Source organism: Papio anubis, chromosome 9 (genome assembly GCF_008728515.1).
Source record: "Papio anubis isolate 15944 chromosome 9, Panubis1.0, whole genome shotgun sequence".
NCBI lineage: Eukaryota > Metazoa > Chordata > Mammalia > Primates > Cercopithecidae > Papio > Papio anubis.
This window is the reverse complement of record NC_044984.1, coordinates 15,288,379-15,306,258: the sequence shown is the minus strand read 5'-3', so window position 1 is coordinate 15,306,258 and position 17,880 is coordinate 15,288,379. Positions and strand designations below refer to the sequence as shown.

Here is a 17,880-nt window from a genome sequence, read left to right as displayed (position 1 = left end):
TTTCACTTTTTACATCAACTGCTAGGTGCCACACTGGACTGGTCATCAGGATGCCAGAATCACTGTCGGAAGCGTGGTCCTTTGAATCCAACCCCTTGGGTGCTAAAAACTTTCTCACTTCACTGCCCTGCATCCTTGAATCGTTATCTTTCTGATCAGCATCTTGAAAAACTGGAGACCAATTCCTATACTAATACATAATATCTCCAATTACTTGCAGGTTGTTCTCTCCTGACAAGCTTTGGGGTGTTGGTGAGTGCACTGAAAACATTCCACCTGCAATACTGCCCTCTTGGCAGAGACGCGATAAGCCAGTTAGACTATGCCAAAGAAAAAAATGGTGGCTGCTGCAGTGAGCTCCATGTAGAAGACACAACATTTTCCCTCACCCTTCTCCCTCTCTTCATGTTTCAGCTCCTCTACAGAATGTGCATTATGCAGGTAAGGACAGGCGATGAGTACTGCCCCAACAACAAGAAAGTGATTGCATGTCAACAGTACAAGGCAAGGTGAATTTTCTCCCCAACGAGTGCTTTCCATATACGTTGGCAGGCAGTTATCCCACAGAAGCTTCTCATCACTACAGGCTCTGATTTCCAGAGCTAAGCGGGGTCAGGCAGAGGCATACCTGAGGAGACCCGGGATGTGTTTCTTTTGTGGAGCTATAAATGTCTGTCAGTAGGTGCAGACAGTACTTCAGAGTGCATAGTTGTAAGGCATAAGAGCAGTGCACGAACATATCAGATCTGTAAGCAATTACCAAACTTCCCTTTAGCCAAAGGTTTTGCCTTCCTCCCTCATTAAATCTTTAGAAAGTGGTACTAACAAGTAGCTAAATTGACTGATTTGAGTACCACCTCCACTGTACTCTTAAATATAAGTACTAATGAGCAAGCGATTCTCTCCCCACCCACTCTATTAGTTCCTTGGGGAATCTGTTCCTGTGCTGTGAGAAAATCAAGGGAAAACACTAAGCCCAAAGTATCTTTTATAGATATATGTGATTGAAAAAATTTTTACATGTGGTTATAGTTAAAGAGTAACTTATTTACTGTGAAAAATAAATGATTACAAATGCCTTTGAATAAATCTGGGACTTTGTTCATTGCTAACCCCCAACTTGGAATTTAGAAGGCTCATGAATGAGTTACATTTAGAAATCACAGAATAATAGAGCTGCAACAAAAGTTAGAGATTAACTTCATCAACTACTTTATTTGTTAAAGAGTAACCTTCGGCTCAGAAAAATTAAGTGACTTTCTTTTGGTAGAGGCGAGGCACCGCAGGTCACAGTTAACAGTAGTGCAAGGGAAAGTGCAATCTGTCCTCTGTCTCTCAGTACAGTGCCTGCCCCTCTAAGCCAGCGGTTAGCAATCCACTATCTGCAGGCCAAATCCAGTCCACTACTTATTTTTGTACATCCTGTAAGCTAAGAAGATTTTTACATTTTTGTATGTTTGAAAAAAATTTTTTAAAGAATAGCATTTTCTGGCACATGAAAATTGTATAAAATTTAGCCCGGCATGGTGGCTCACACCTATAATCTCAGCACTTTGGGAGGCCGAGGCAGGCAGATTACCTGAGGTCAGGAGTTTGAAACCAGGCTTACCAAAATGGAGAAAACCTGTCTCTATTAAAATACAAAATGAGCGAGCTTGGTGGCGCACACCTGTAATCCCAGCTGCTTGGGTGACTGAGGCAGGAGAATCGCTTGAACCCGGGAGGTGGAGGTTGTGATGAGCAGAGATCATGCCATTTTACTCCAGCCTGGGCAACAAGAGCAAAACTCCATCTCAAAAAAAAAAAGAAAAAGAAAAAAGAAAAAAAGAAAGAAAAAAAAGAAAATTGTATAACATTTAAATTTTAGTGTCCATAAATGAAGTTTTATCAGAACATAGCCATGCTCTTTGTTTTGTAATATCTATGTCTTCTTATGCACAAAAATAGCAGAGTTGAGTAACTGCCACGGAACCCATATGTGGACATATTTACTATCTGGCCCTTTACAGAAAGTTTCTTGACCTCTAGACTAAATAATGCATGAAAACTAGTCTGATTTACGAGATTCAAACTCCCTCTTGACTTTACAATAGCAGTAGGCACAAAAACAGAATACAGCAGAAATATTACCCATATATGTAAACATTAATATAATTAAACCTCTTAGAATGGAAGAACTGATAAACAGTACAAAATTACTCCATGGTCCATAGCTAACCTGAAACCCTTATGTGCAAGTAGCACAGAATACCAGTTGCTTAACTTCATAATGCAATGACACCTGATATTTCTTTCCACCAACTTTGAGCCTTCTTTGCACACTGTCATATATTTTTTAACATAAATTACAATAAATTTTGATAAACTAATTTTTAAGCATATCACCAACTCTACATGCCCAATTTATTGCAAAGCATAGAAATTAATACTTATTGATCACCTATTATGTGTCATAGCTTCTAAAAGATAGCTTCACAGTATGTAATTTAATCCCCATAGCAACACTACATGGCTATCACTTTCCTAAATCTGAGGTTCAGAAACGAACTTGCAACTTGTTCCCAGTCACCTTGCTAGTGTGTGGCACAGCAACATCCCAACTCAGGATTAGTGTCAAGGGCCATGCTTTATTACCCTCAATATCATTCTTGCACTTGGTTAAAAATCCCTGATACTACATAGATTCCAAAATTATATGCAGTAATGTTATGCTAGAAACTTCAAAGAAAATGCTTAGATCATACTTCGCCAGGGAGGCAGAGGAATTTCTAATAGGATAGGCTGGGATTAGATTTTTGCCCCCAAATGGAATAATCACCAATACAAAGGCAATCAAAGTACCAAGAATAAAACATCATAGAATTTCATACATATTCTAAATTTAGTAGCCATTATTGACCTTCAGTTGCAAGACATACATCTAAAATATGTTGATATTACGGCTGATGAGGTTGCCATTTGACATTACTGGTCACTCAAAGGTGAGAATGAATCTCTATTGACAGCAATTATTTCTGAATACTCACAGGCTTGGATGAAATAAAAGTATTTAAAATGTTACACGGGGATGATTTCAGAACTTGAGGCAGAGGCAGAAATGATTTCAAGCTTTCAAGACACTGGAGCCTTTTCTAAGATTAGGCAATATATTAATATTGCTTCACTAAAGATTAATAGTACATTTGCCACATTATTAAGTTAACAGATTTCCATGTCTGTGATTCATGCCGATAATAACTTTATTCCTATGAACAATAATTCTCATTTGAAATCAGTAACAGAAACTTCCAAGTTGTGCTGGGAGCCTTTCAGTCTTAGAGTTGTTCTGCTGCCAGCACTTTTTGTTAAAACACATCATTCATTTTCCTCCGATGGGGGATCCATGCCTAATAATTTTATTGAAGTAGGGCAGAATGAACTAATGTTCCTTTAACTCTTGCCATCTGTACCCAGCCAAAACAATCCTTGTTTACTATGCTAAGGGTCAAATTAAAGATCGGAAGATAAATGATCACCAGGACACATTTTCTATAGAAAGAATCTCAGTGAAAATGTGGTTTTGTCCTGTGTTTGGGCAGTTAACATGGCAATAGGCTCATTTTATAATTGGTGGACTTGGTAACAGCTGTACTGACACCATAACACTGATTCTCCATATATACCCTCTTGAACTGTACATTTGAGTCTAGAGAAGGGGTTAGCAAAAGTTTCAAATGAGAAGTTATCATCTGGATATTTGAGCGAGACTGCTCTCCCAGGATGGTGGTGAAGCAGGGATCCTAATGCAGCTCTTGTACTATAAGAGTTCGGAGGATCCATTCCTCAAGAAGACTTAGTTGACTTTCTCTCCATGCCACTCAATAGCTTTGTGTACCATTGGGAATTAAAGAAATACTATATGCTACTAAAGATCATTATGGGCTGGTTGTGGTGGCTCATGCCTGTAATCCCAGCACTTTGAGAGGCCGAGGCAGGCAGATCACGAGGTCAGGAGATCGGGAACATCCTGGCTAACACGGTGAAACCCCATCTCTACTAAAAATACAAAAACATTAGCCGGGCGTGGTGGCGGGCACCCGTAGTCCCAGCTACTCAGGAGGCTGAGGCAGGAGAACGGCGTGAACCCAGGAGGCGGAGCTTACAGTGAGCCAAGATTGCGCCACTGCACTCCAGCCTGGGCGACAGAGCAAGACTCCATCTCAAACAAACAAACAAACAAAAAATCATGATGAAGCTGTAACAAAGCTCATGAACTAGAAAAGTGAAGAGACACCTTTTTCATGTGACATCATCCCTTGGTACTGATATCACACCTGGTTGCCGAGAGGATTGGAATACACTAAGAGACTTCAAATTAGTGTTAGAGTTTTAGTTAGGGTTGGGGTTATTTTTAAAATGAAGGAATTCTAACAATACATTGAGGATTTGGGGTGGAGCACAGGGTTTTTTTTGTTTTGTTTTAAATCTATATCTTTCACTTTATCATGCAAACCTTTTTCATGTTGTTTCCTTTATAGAATTCTAGTATTATGTAATTAGTTTGAAGGGAGGGCAAAGACATAAGAAGGTTTATTTTTCCTCCCCATGTTACTTAGTTCACATTGGAAACAAAGCCTCTCTAAATAGCCCCCTCAAGGACAGCCTACAGCAATTAACATGTGTCCACATTGGGCCCCTCTTCTTAAGAAAAAAGTTATTTCTATATTGCCACCAAACTAGATGCTTTTTAAAGAATCTATTCTAGTCTCATTTTTTTCATCAGGGTAAAAACAGACATCTTTAGTATTTTTTACTGGTTTTGTATTAGTGTTCATGAAGAAAAGTCACTTTGCTTATCTGCAGAATTTAAGTTATTAGGTTTTTATGTGTCATCTTAAGCACAAAATTGGGGCCATCATTACTTTTCATAGAAAAATTAAGAGAGACTAAATGACGAAAGAGTCTTCCATGAGGAATAAGTACTATTGTCAATAGACGAGACAGAGCTCCTGCCACCACAGATGAAGACCCTTTATCAGCTCATAACTGGACTTGAAAAACTAGGGAACACCCAGCTCAGCCATCTCAGAGTACATGCAAGAGGGAAGGCCTCTGGTGGACGATGCTTTCTTCAATGTTAAACCACTGTCTTAATGCATGGCTGTTTCCCTCTCGAATGCAGATTCCTTCAGGATATTATCTGCAAACCATGAATTCCAACCTGAGTTTAGATGGATTTCTTCTGCCGATTGCAGTAATGAATGCCATCAGCATCCTACCACTACTAATTCTGTCTCCTTTTCTGGAGTATTTCAGCACCTGCCTGTTTCCCTCTAAGAGAGTTGGATCATTTCTGTCAACATGCATCAGTAAGTACAACTTAACCATTTCATGTGAATCGTTTGAAACTTTTTAAAACAACATTCTGCTAAGATCCGAACTAGCTATATGCTCCTGAGTAGTGTCAGATTTTGACAAATTGGAAAAAAGGTGAATTTGTGACTGGTAACATCCATTTTCCCAAATCTCTAGCCAGACATGTGTCCCATCTTCTTCCCATCCTTTTATGTTTATGTCTCCTCAGAAGACACACCTGATATAAAGAGATGGTGAAATTTCCAGCACTACCAAATGACCAATCCTTAAAGTCAGGCAGTCCTTACCCCTTAAGTCTATGTCAAATATGTTCTTAAAAATAAACACAGTTAATGAATTTCAAAAGACCATTTTAATTTCTGAATCAGTAACAAAATTGATTACGGATTAGTATTGTAAGTTATAGCTTTGATACAGTACTTTATCAAATAGTAAGTGGTATAGAAATAATGCTTTTTAATCATTTTTTAAAGTGAAACAATTTAGGATATCATTCTCAGAACATAATCAATAGGCCATAAAATAAAATGTATCTGATTGAAATGGCAGAGAAGCATGGAAGTCCATTCTGCTCATACTCTCCCCTGCCTGTCTTCCTTCAACAGCATCAGGGAACAAGAGAACAGTGAAGATGCAGTAAAACAAGTTTCAATCTAAGAATCAGAGAACTCTGCCACTGAACTGCTCCTGGTGACTTTGAAAAAGCCACCGAAACTTTCTTGTTTTAGTTTGCTTATTTTTTTCATTGAGGGACATACCCTAGATAAATTTTGGATCGTTTTGTTCTGTAAAACTTTTGACATCACTCAGGATGACATCAGTGCCCAGAACGTAGTCCAGACACATAGCAAAAGCTCTATAAATGTTAGCTATTATTATGAGTCATCATGTGCAGGGGACATATTTAATTGTTTAGTGAGCATAAACAGAAAGCAAAGGAAAGTTTGAAATTCTTAAGTAATATCCTGCAATGGTAACCTAATGTCTTATCCTCTACTTGAGAAACAATTCTATTGAAATAGTTAAGGTCAGATTCTCTTCTCTCAGTTAACCTCTTCTTGTTCTTAAGCTCTTCTTTTGAAATAATCTGCGGAGACTATGCAGTCTTCTAGTCACAGATAGTTCTTGTTGCTTCTCCGTTTACAGAAGTTACATTTCACTATGTGTGTTTCCTGTTCTTTTATTTTTATTTTTTATTTTTATTTTTGAGACGGAGTCTTGCTCTGTCGCCCAGGCTGGAGTGTAGTGGCCGGATCTCAGCTCACTGCAAGCTCCACCTCCCGGGTTCATGCCATTCTCCTGCCTCAGCCTCCCGAGTAGCTGGGACTACAGGCGCCCGCCACCTCGCCCGGCTAGTTTTTTTGTATTTTTTAGTAGAGACTGGGTTTCACTGTGTTAGCCAGGATGGTCTTGATCTCCTGACCTCGTGATCCGCCCGTCTCGGCCTCCCAAAGTGCTGGGATTACAGGCTTGAGCCACCGCGCCCGGCCGTTTCCTGTTCCTTATCTACCAGATCAATCAACATCACATCATGGAGTTATTTTTGGTTAGAACTAAAAGTGACTAAACTCACCTTAGTTTCTTTTATCATCTTCAATTATAGAGGAGGACTTTAGTACATAACCTTTTGTGATGTATTTCTTAAGCCAGTAACCGCATCTTTATTTATTGTAATAGGCTTTAGCAAACTATAAATCTTTAGGTTTTGACAATCCTTAAGTCTTAAAAAGTGCTTTTCTGTCTGCCAATGTAGAAATCCAAAAGTCACCACATATTTGGTGAATGTCCAGGATTAGCATGGGTACAATGAAGATAAAAAAGAAAAAGTAAGACATGGTTTGTATACACTTTCAACAAGTCCATGATTGAAACGTAATGCATGCAGGACAAAATAAGAGTAAAATCATACTGTGAAGTGCCAAAAATCTCGGCAGTTTTGTACAGTATCATGAAACATCCCAATCTGAGCTTCCAAATCATGCTTAATTACTATTTTAAAATTTTGAATACCTTAGAAAAATATTCTATACAGCATGGCTAAAATAAATTCTTCCTGAGAATGAGAAATCTTAAATTCACTTTAAAGTTAAGCAACTTTCTTTTGGACAGTTCTCTACTCCCGCGTATTTGAAATCATATCTATTCCTAAAGAAGAGTATTTTTTTCTGGATTTAGAAAAGTTACAGAGTTATTTAGTACATTGTTTGATGTTGTTAATGAATTAAATATTCCGCTTCAAGACTGGTAACAAGACCTATTGCACAGGAAAAAGGAAAAACTAGACCCACTTCAAAAGAAACTAAGCTATGTTCCACTGGGTACAGAATTCTGACTTCAGTTGTTTCTGAACCCCACTCCATTCATTCATTCATTTGCATACTTGTATGTTTATTTGCATAATGTTTTGCTATGGGAATATAAAAGTGCGATGATATGCATCTTTTAAACTAGATATTTGCTTAAGTTTTCCATATTCTGGTTATGATTATGAAAGATTAACAAGTTTTATCAGGACATAAAAGTACCAATCTGGGGTACTTTTTTGATACTAATTTACATAATTGAATTAGTCTAATATTAAAGTTACCTTTCACTTTGAACTCAAATGCCTGAAAATGTGGGTGAAGTATATAAGTATGTGAATTACGAATGAACATATATTTATAAGTTCCTAATTTGAATTCAGGTACCTTCATATATATATCTTACATTTAATCTCATGATAAACCACCATTTAATAGATCAGAGTCACAAAGATAGTGTCATTTGAACAGGTTTTCTAATTTTAAGGGCATAACTTTATTATTATTATTATTATTATTATTACTATTACTATTCTGCTTAGCAGCTAAACATAGCTGTTAGATTACAGAAGTTAATGTACTGATATTAGCTTGGCATCCTTACTGATATTTCCAATTAGCACTATGAAGTAACCGAAAAACTCCTTTTGTCATCACAATGGGCAGTTACTCCTTATACTCTCACACTCCCTTCCACATTCAGGCATTCTCCTTCCAGGGACTGTCATGTTTAAGGAGGCAGATGGTAAAGTCAATGACAATGCCTAATGTTTGACATGCAAAATCACAGCCCAAACCAAGAGTGAGAGATGGGGAAATCTTACCCAGCTGGTCAAACTAGAAATTTATAAAGAAAAAATAAACTTACTTTTTTATCTAGCTCATAAGCAATGCAATGACAAAGGTGTTTCCGATTCAAGATACAACATTCCTGAGTTCATCACCTATGGAGGTCAAGAAGTATGTTGGGGTTTCCAACTATTTAAAAAAAAAAAAAAACCTCTAGGTCTTCCAAGACCGTGAAAGGCAGAGACTTCACAGGCTCACAGTGTTTTATTCATGGCTGCATTTTCTTAATATAACACTTGTGTGGATTTATCTATTTAAGTCAACCTTGATTCACTAAAAATCCAGAACTAATGATATTGTTGTAATTTATCCTGCCATAATTGGGTTTACTTCATTTTATCTTTTTTTTAGTTCAAAAATGTTTACACTATGAGTATTTCCTTTCCTTAGCATTAATTAAAATCCTGCAATATGGAGCATTCAGTAGTTAGTGCTGACACACACAAGTATTAATCTGACTAAAATTAGCCTAATTAAGATTGTTATTAAGGTTTACACAAAGCAGAAGTGTACAACACAGTAGGTAGCAATTATCTTGGCTTTTAAATAACATTTAAATTGAAATGTAGATGAAATATATTCACATAACTGCAATACCTTTTTCCTTAAAATAAAAACATGAAAATTCAAGTTCCAGCTAAAAGTCTTTTATGATAGACACAGTCAGTGTAGGTCCCAGTAACTTCAACTAGTTCTCATAATTGGCAGTCATATAAAGTTCTTTTTGTGGTTGAAACCAAAGTGGTTGCTAAGCTAAAAACCAAGTCAGGGATCCAGTTGTTTTCATTGCAAGTTCAATTATCTCAGGGAAAATTATTTTTTGATATAGCTTTCAAACTGATACATTTTCCCAAGAAACATCACGGTATGTACCCATTGTAAAATACTTGATAGGAGGAACTGTGTAGACACCAAAAGAAGTAAACCATGAATTGTAAACATCTAGCCTGAATAAGTCATTCATTCGGTTGCACATTTGTTTGATATAGGCATGTTAGTGTTCTCAATTCTTAAATGTAACATCAAGTTGGAATTAAATCAGAGGTGAAGTAGATCATCTAATACGTAATCTGAAGCAAATAATTGATGTCTTATAGCAATACATTTGTGTATTTTATCTCTATGTAAATGATTACCTGTTCTACATTCAGAAATAAAACATAAATGGAAGCTGGGTCTTCTGAAATGAATTCCAATGGTTTACAGAGAAACAAAAGATAGAAGGTCATATATATATATATGAACATGTCACATTTTATGTATATATTATATTTAGAAACATGCCACAAATAGGGGAAAACAATAAAAATAAAAAACATACGCCACCCTAAAAAGTGAGTGACAAATATCTTCCCCAAAGGCAGCAGATACATAAGACAATAAAATTATAGCTGACTTTATGAGAGTAGTTCATGAACACTGATTGATATATTAACACTGAGCAAATTTCTCATTCTGGGAATTTGCCAAAATCATGGATCCAAGGGGAATTTCTCAAGGACTCAATAGAATTTCATACTTAAAGTTGTGAGCTTACATATCAGAAACTCAAACATCACACTATCCATAGAAACCCATAGTTTTCCCAGTGAATAAATTTATACCTAAAGAATCTTATACCAATATCTAAAGAATCTTAACATGCCCACTTTTTTAGTATGAAGTTCAGCTTCATTATGAAATCACAAGTGAAACCCTAATGTTTGAATAAATTCTGAATGTCTTTTATTTCATTGTAGACTAATTTGGAAAATTATTACATGGTTCAATAATAGCATAAATTATAAGAGCTTCAAGACTCTTGTGGACTTGTCTGCAACTGCACAGGCAATATTGAAACACACATTATATATCTGAATATAATATCTCCTATGCAACCATTGTGCTTTAACTTGTAAGTACAGATCTGCTAGAGGTTTAAAATGTGTGCATTCTGATAAACTGCACTCTGCTTTGGGTGTGTTATTATCTCATATGAGTTACGAATTTAAAATGGAGTGGATTAAATTTAGGTTGGAATCAAACTTTGCTTTAAATTTTAAGAAAGTTAGTTTTTATTGGCACCAGACTCCAGTAGCAAATAAAAAGCAAACATAGATCCTTAAATATCCTAAAATATGCTTTGCCCTAAAATACCTAGGTAACTGAGTGCTACGGTTTGAATGTGTTCGTTCCCTCCAAAATTCATGTTGAAATTTATCCCCAGTACAACAGTATTGGGAGGTGTTGGTTTTGGGAGGTGAGTGAGTCATCAGTGCTCCACTCTCATAAATGGGATTAGCTGCTCTTATAAAAGGGTTTGATAGAGTTCATTCCATTTGCTCTTCTACCTTCTGCCATGTGGAAGGTGCCATTTCGGAAGCAGAAAGCAGCACCCCCCAGACAGCCAAGCCTACCAGCACCTTGTCCTTGAATTTTCCAGCTTTTAGAACTGTGAGAAAAGAAATTTCTGTTCTTTATAAATTACTCAGTCTCAGACTTCTTTTGAATAACAGCACAAGCAAACTAAGACAATAAACTCAATATGTGTGCTTTGCTTGAAATTTTCTGGAGAACTGTCTTTCATGGGATTTTGCTAGATCAGGCCCGATAGTGTTATATGCTTGAGCAGTGCTTCTCGTAGTTTAATTTGTGTAAGAATCATCTAGAGACCTAGTTTACAATGCAGATTCTGAGTCAGTGGTTCTGGAGCAGAGCCTGAGATTCTGTATGTCTAACAAGCTCCCAGGTGATACCTACACCACTGGTCAAGGAGGACACTTTCAGTATCAAAGACAAAGAAAGTGGCCAAAAGACTGCTGTCTCAAGCTCCGTGCATGTGTATAGGCAGCAGTGGTCCAGATAAAATGCCACAATTTCTCACTAGGCCAGAATGAAAGTTCGGTAACAGGCAATAAAAGCTGATGACTAAACCAGGGGTTAGCCAATCACTACAGCTCATGGGCCAAATCTGGCCCACCATCTGTTTTTGTATGACCTGCATGGTAAGAATGGTTTACACAGATGAACATTTGCAACTGATTTGATAATAGAAAACACCTTTGAACCCCAGTTAAGTGAAATTGCGTCACCCTTCCAAAAGAAATAATTTTAAATTTTATCAATTTTTAAAATCGTAGAAATTTGTTTTCTCTCATTACATAAGTACCTACTTATCCTCAATTTTGTTGTTTTTCTCAAAAGTCTGAAATATTTATTACTGGCCTTTTACAGAGAAAAAAAATAGTGACCCTTGTCTACACTTTTGCTGACAACGCCACAAACTTTCCTTCATAAAATATAAGCATTTTTACATAGCACAAGTAACAATCAAAAAAAAGTGCATGATAGTTTTAAAATCTAAATTACCTCAAATTAGTTAGGATAAGGGGTGTCTTAGAAGATACCTATAGAATTCAAATTCTAAAAGAAAACCAAAGAAAGCAACTTGAATTACTGTTAAGAAGTCTAGTGCTTTTCTTCCTCTTTCTTTTCTTTCCTTTCCTTTTCTTTCTTTTTCTTTCTTTCCCTCTTTCTTTCTTTCTTTCTTTCTTTTCTTTCTTCTTTCTTTCTTCCCTTCTTTCTCTTTCTTCCTTTCTCTTTCTCTCTTTCTTTTTCTTTCTTTCTCTCTCTCTTTCTTGCTTTCTTCCTCTTTCTTTCTTTTTTCTTTTTTAGACAGAGTCTAGCTCTGTAGCTCAGGCTAAAGTGCAGTAGCGTGATCTTGGCTCACTGCAACCTCCACCTCCTCGGTTCAAGCAATTCTTGTGCTTCAGCCTCCTGAGTAGCTGGGATTACAGTTATGTGCCACCACATCCAGCTAATTTTGGTATTTTTGGTAGAGATGGGGTTTTGTCATGTTGCCCAGGCTGGTGTTGAACTCCTGGCCTCAAATGATCCTCCCACCTTGGCCGCCCAAAGTGCTGGGATTACAGCTACAAACTGCTGCACCTGGCCAGAAGTCCATTGCTTTTCTGATGCTCATTCTTGTGTTACAATTGCTTTTCCTAAATGGAAAGCTCTTCTCTCTTTCCATGCTGTTCTAAAATTTCATGTTATTGTACCTTGATAAACCATTGTACTTTTGACCCAAGTGGGTTCTTTCAATTAGAAAAATTTTATTTAAAAAAAAAAGTTTTCTTTCTTCCATTTTCTTTGTATTTCCTTTTGAACTCCTATTGATCAGATGTTGGATCTTCCTAAAATAACTCAATAAGTCTCAATATTTTCTCTTCAAATGTCTATGTGTTTGGTTGATTTTTATTGTTATTGCCTTTTTTGCTTTGTTGTTTCTCTATTTTTTTTTTTTTTTTTGGAAATTTCTTTGACTTCATCCTGCAAATTTTCTGTGAGTTTTTTATTTCAGCAGTCATATTTGGTTTCTAAGATTTCTTATTATTCTTTTTTCATAGCTACTTATTATTGATTGCATTAACTACAGATTACCCCCACTTCCTGTTTGTGTGTCTCCTTGTTTTTCACATGGGAAGCTTTTCTCGAATGTCTGGTGATCTTTGGATATCTATTCTTATAGACTGTAAAATAATAGTATTACTGAGGATGATATGACTTTGTACATAAGTGAGACTTACGGGGTTTCTCTGTAGAATCATTTGGCAAGGAACCAGTCATATTATTATGAGGATCTCCCCCCAGCTATTATATGCACCAATCTTCTAATGGAGTTATTCAGCTTATTGAGAGAAGATTTCTTCAGCCTCCTACTTTGAGGCATACTTCCTAGTGCTGAAAGTAAAGTGTGGCTGTGTGCAGATACGAATGGAGGATGTCTCATCATTCAAAATCCTAGTTTTTACTCATTTTCCATTTTCAGCCTCATCCTTCTCTGAATCCAAAGTCACACCTATTTAAATTCTGCAAAGTCATCTCCAGTCTCTTATCGGAGAAGGAGATGGAACATGTACTTACTTGGTTTCATGGGGATAGAAATGGAGACTTGACAATTTCACTGTTCAGTGCGCAGACTTTCAACCAGTCCTTGCAGTTTTCCTTCTCAGTCTTACCCCACCTTCTGAAATACCTGGTGCCTTCAAGTCATGAGCGTCTAAATGATTCCTCAGGGGATTAGGGGGATTAGGGTCATGCTTCTTCAGTCTCTCACTCGGCTGTCAGTTTAGATTGTAGCTCCCTCATTTATTTTTCTAAATCAGTTATCACTTCTCTTTCCAATTTCTAAATTTTTTTCAATTTTTGTCCACCAATGTTTTCTCTTCCTCCAACATTATACCTTTTCCAAATTTCTTTGCTATCATTTAATTAGAATCATGAGAAAGAAAAATAAAATTGTGTGGTCAATCAGCCATCTTAACTGGAAGTCCCTAAACTGCTCTAGATATTGAAATGTAGATAAAAATCTTTTTGTAGAATAGGATCTTAAAAGTATTCTAAATCTGTATAATTCTTTCCAACTTTCTTTTCCAGCTTGCAAAGAATTTTCACCATTATGCATTATCTAATACCAAATTTTGTAAGATACTTGAGAATTTTTAAGGTAAAGTGACTGGTTACATAACTAATAAGAATCATATTCATCCCACTGGTGGAGACTATTTAATTAGAAAAATACTTGGCCATTATCTAGGTCCTAAACCTTGAAGAATATAATTATGTAAAGTTTTTTGTCTTTTTTTTTTTTTTTTTGAGACAGTCTCACTCTGTAGCCCAGGCTGGAGTGCAGTGGCACGATCTCGGCTCGCTACAAGCTCCATCTCCCGGGTTCAGGCCATTCTCCTGCCTCAGCCTCCTAAGTAGCTGGGACTACAGGTGCCCGCCACCATGTCAGGCTAATTTTTTTTTTTTTTTTTGTACTTTTAGTAGAGACAGGGTTTCACCGTGTTAGACAGGATGATCTCAATCTCCTGACCTCGTGATCCGCCCACCTCAGCCTCCCAAAGTGTTGGGATTACAGGCGTGAGCCACTGCGCCCCGCCTTGTCTTTTTTAAGAATTAAAAAATAAAAAATACTCAAGTGTCTTATTCTCTTGGTGTAAATATTTAAAAATTCATCTAAATTTTGTAAACAAATTGAATAATTTAACATCATTCTAATTGTTTACTGTAATGTCAAAAGCAAAGCCTATGGGACAAGCATTAAATTGTGCTTCCATTGTCTGGGATAGTTCAGCTCTTGCACTATTAGGACAAAAAAAAAAAAAAGAGCTCAGTAAAATAAGCTGCAAACCTCAGCAACCAGCTCTATTGTAGACTCTATCTTTAGTTTAAACTCATCAACAGTGGTTGTTGAAACTTACCTCTCTATCCTCTCAATTTCATTCCCATCTACTCACTCTCACCAAGTGACTAGCCTCTCTAAATTGCAAGAATAAGATTATATGGTAAATATGTCCTCAAATTCACTTTTCTATTTGTCAATATTCTCTGCATTCTAATCATTCTATACATTACTTTTCCTTTAGAGGATAACTTTATTCTTTCCTTGCTGGGATTAAACTTGGGCCTCTAATCCTTTTCTCTCTCTCACCTACTTCAGGATGTTTCTATATTATTTTTTTTCTCATATATCTTTAGTTTTTCCCATCTCCATTGACTCCTCTTCCATCTATACAAACATGACTAAGCCTTTCATATCTTATAGAAGAGCTTCCCGTGATCCTGCTAACTTCTTAAGCAATTTGTGTAGCTTTCTCCTTTTCTGCACACCAAACTTCTTAGAAGATCAGATGACACGACTTGCACATACTCACCACCCACTCATTGTTCAACCCCTTGCTTTCTGATTTCATCATGGGAGTCCTGTTGAGTGTAAAAAGGTAACTGATAATCCATTCTTCAATAGAGTTGACTTGTCACATGTTTTATTATCCTCTATCTCTTAAAATATTCAGTGTGGTCATTTATTTATTTATTTATTTTGTGTGTGTGTGTGTGTGTGTGTGTGTGTGTGTGTGTGTGTCTTACTGTGAACCTGGGCACTTTTCTTGGTAGTAAAGACTAATAAACAAAACAAACTTAGATCCAATTCTTGTGAATCTTCCAATTAAGTAATTGAAACACATGGTACAAATGAACACACTAAAAATATTTCATTTCAAACTGTAGTAAGTATAGTGAAAAAATGGATGTTACAGGATCTAATTTAGATTATAAAGTACATATTTAAAAGAAAAAGAGGCATTAGACAGGTAAAAAGCAGGGGACAGTTTCAGACAGCGTGAAGAGCAAATCAAAGTCCCTAAGGTAGAAAATAAAGAGTTCAAGATATTCAAGAAAGACAAAGATTACTGTGGCTGAAACCTGGTCAGACAGTAGAAAGCAGCAGGCAATTAGACTGGAGTAACAAGCACGGGCAAGATCACACGGGCCATGTTAAAAATTATGGATTTCTTCTTAACTGTGTGGATACCCATAGAAGGAATTAAGCTGAAGAGTAATATTCAATTTACATTTACATAAGTTCAACCTGGCTGCCGGGTGCTTAATAGGTTAGAGGTGGACAAGAGTGGAAACAGGAAGACCAGCTAATATGCTACTGCACATCATCTGAGTTAAAAATGAGAATGGCTTGGTTTGGAATGATGGCAGTGGCTATGGATAGAAGCAAACTGATTTATAATACACAGTTGACCCTTGAACAATGCAGGGGTTGGAAGCATCAAGCCCCACACAGTAAAAAAATTACATGTAACTTTTGACCCCCGGTGAACTTAACTACTAATATCCTACTGTTGATGGAAAGCCATATTAATAACTTAAACAATATATATTTTTGTTATATGTATTACATAGTGTATTCTTTATAATAAAGTCAGCTACAGAGAAGAAAATGTTATTAAGAAAATCATATAGAAGAGAAAATATATTTACTCTGTATTAAGTGGAAGTGGATCATCACAGAGGTCTTTAACCTGACCTCACTGTCTTCACACTGAGTAGGCTGAGGAGGAGGAGCAGGAGGAGAGGTTGGTCTTGCTGTCTCAGAGGTGGCAGAAGTAGAAGAAAACCTGCATATAAGTGTACCTGAGCAGTTCAAACCCATGTTGTTCAAGGGTCAAGTGTATTTTGGAAACAAAATCTACAGAACTTAATGATGTATTTGGAGGTAGGGCGAAGAGAGGGGACCACAGATGAGAAAGAGATCAGAAGAGTGAAGGAGAAGAATTAGAGAGAAAGATCAAAAGTTCTACTTTGTATATCCTCCTCCTTGAAATCTTTTCTTACACATGACCTATCTTTCTGACCTTGCTTTCAGCCGTTTTACTTCATTGTCTTGCTCCAAATGCAAACATGCTTGAAGGCACTGCTTAGATATTCTCTACTGTCCCTCCCCAGTCCTCTTTCAGTTTCACCTGGTCCTAAACTCTGACTCTAATCCGATGACTCATTAGTTTTTCTCTCTTGATTCACCCAATTTTCTGGGCTATGACACATTTTCAATTGTTTTCTGATCGTTTCTCTTTAGATGACCCCTTTGTACCTCCAACTCAATTCAAAATTAAATTCATGTTTTTCCCATATCTACTATGGTTCTTGCTTATATTACCACTACCATCTTTCCAGTCACCTGGATTCATATTCATCACTAACTTCTGCTTCCTCCTTGCTCTTTGCTTCAGTTGCTATGGTTTTATCAGTGTACTCTATTGCATTTTATGTTTCTACCTTCCTTATATTTTCCTGAAGTGAAAGCCCTGATTGTAACTTAAGCCCCCATTATGCTTTACCCGATTATTTTTATCACTTCTATCTTCCTACCTCCAATATCTTTCCTATTCCACGAACCAGCACATGACCTTTAGAGTAATCATCCTAAATAACAATTGTAATCATTTCACTTGTGTCTAAAATCTTCAATGATTCTATTATCTTCATTCTCTTATCTTCAGAGTAATTTTCAAATTTCTTAAAAGTGTATTAAATGCTTCTTATGATCTGACCCCAATCTATTGTCTACCTTGATTCCCAAATAACTTGAGCATATCGTCATCCTGAAAATCTGTCTGATGCTCTCGCAACACTGTCCCCTTGCTCATGCCACGTGTACTGCCTTCACCTTTTCATACTGAAACTCTTCTTTCTTAAAAGCATAAAATGATGTCTCTCACTTCTCCAACTAGCAATAAGTTCTTCTCCTGATGCTCCCCAATAGAATATGAGTCTGCAATGGAACGGACCTTTTTCATCTTTTATCCCCCATGGTGCTGAGCATACTATCTTGCATATAACAGGAACGGAGCAAATATTAAATTGAATTGACATATTAGCATGCTTTCTGATGAGTTTGTAATGTGTGCAATAATCTTGATAAATGTGATTATATAATGAATTTGGCCTTAACGTCAGGTAATATGTGAAATGCATATTTTTTATGTGAGCTGTTTACAGAACCAAAATCTCTACTTTGCTATGAATAAGCCTG

At 36.7% G+C, this 17,880-nt stretch overlaps 1 protein-coding gene across 1 annotated transcript in view; it reads left to right on the top strand.

Moving 5' to 3' along the window:
* Positions 1–17,880, top strand: part of SLC15A5 (solute carrier family 15 member 5) — a 93,476-nt gene that overhangs the window by 36,477 nt on the left and 39,119 nt on the right. Inside the window, exons 4-5 of the mRNA XM_031650314.1 lie at positions 221–441; positions 5,162–5,348. Of these exons, the coding sequence (XP_031506174.1) occupies positions 221–441; positions 5,162–5,348 (408 nt within the window). The remainder of the gene's footprint in view (positions 1–220; positions 442–5,161; positions 5,349–17,880) is intronic.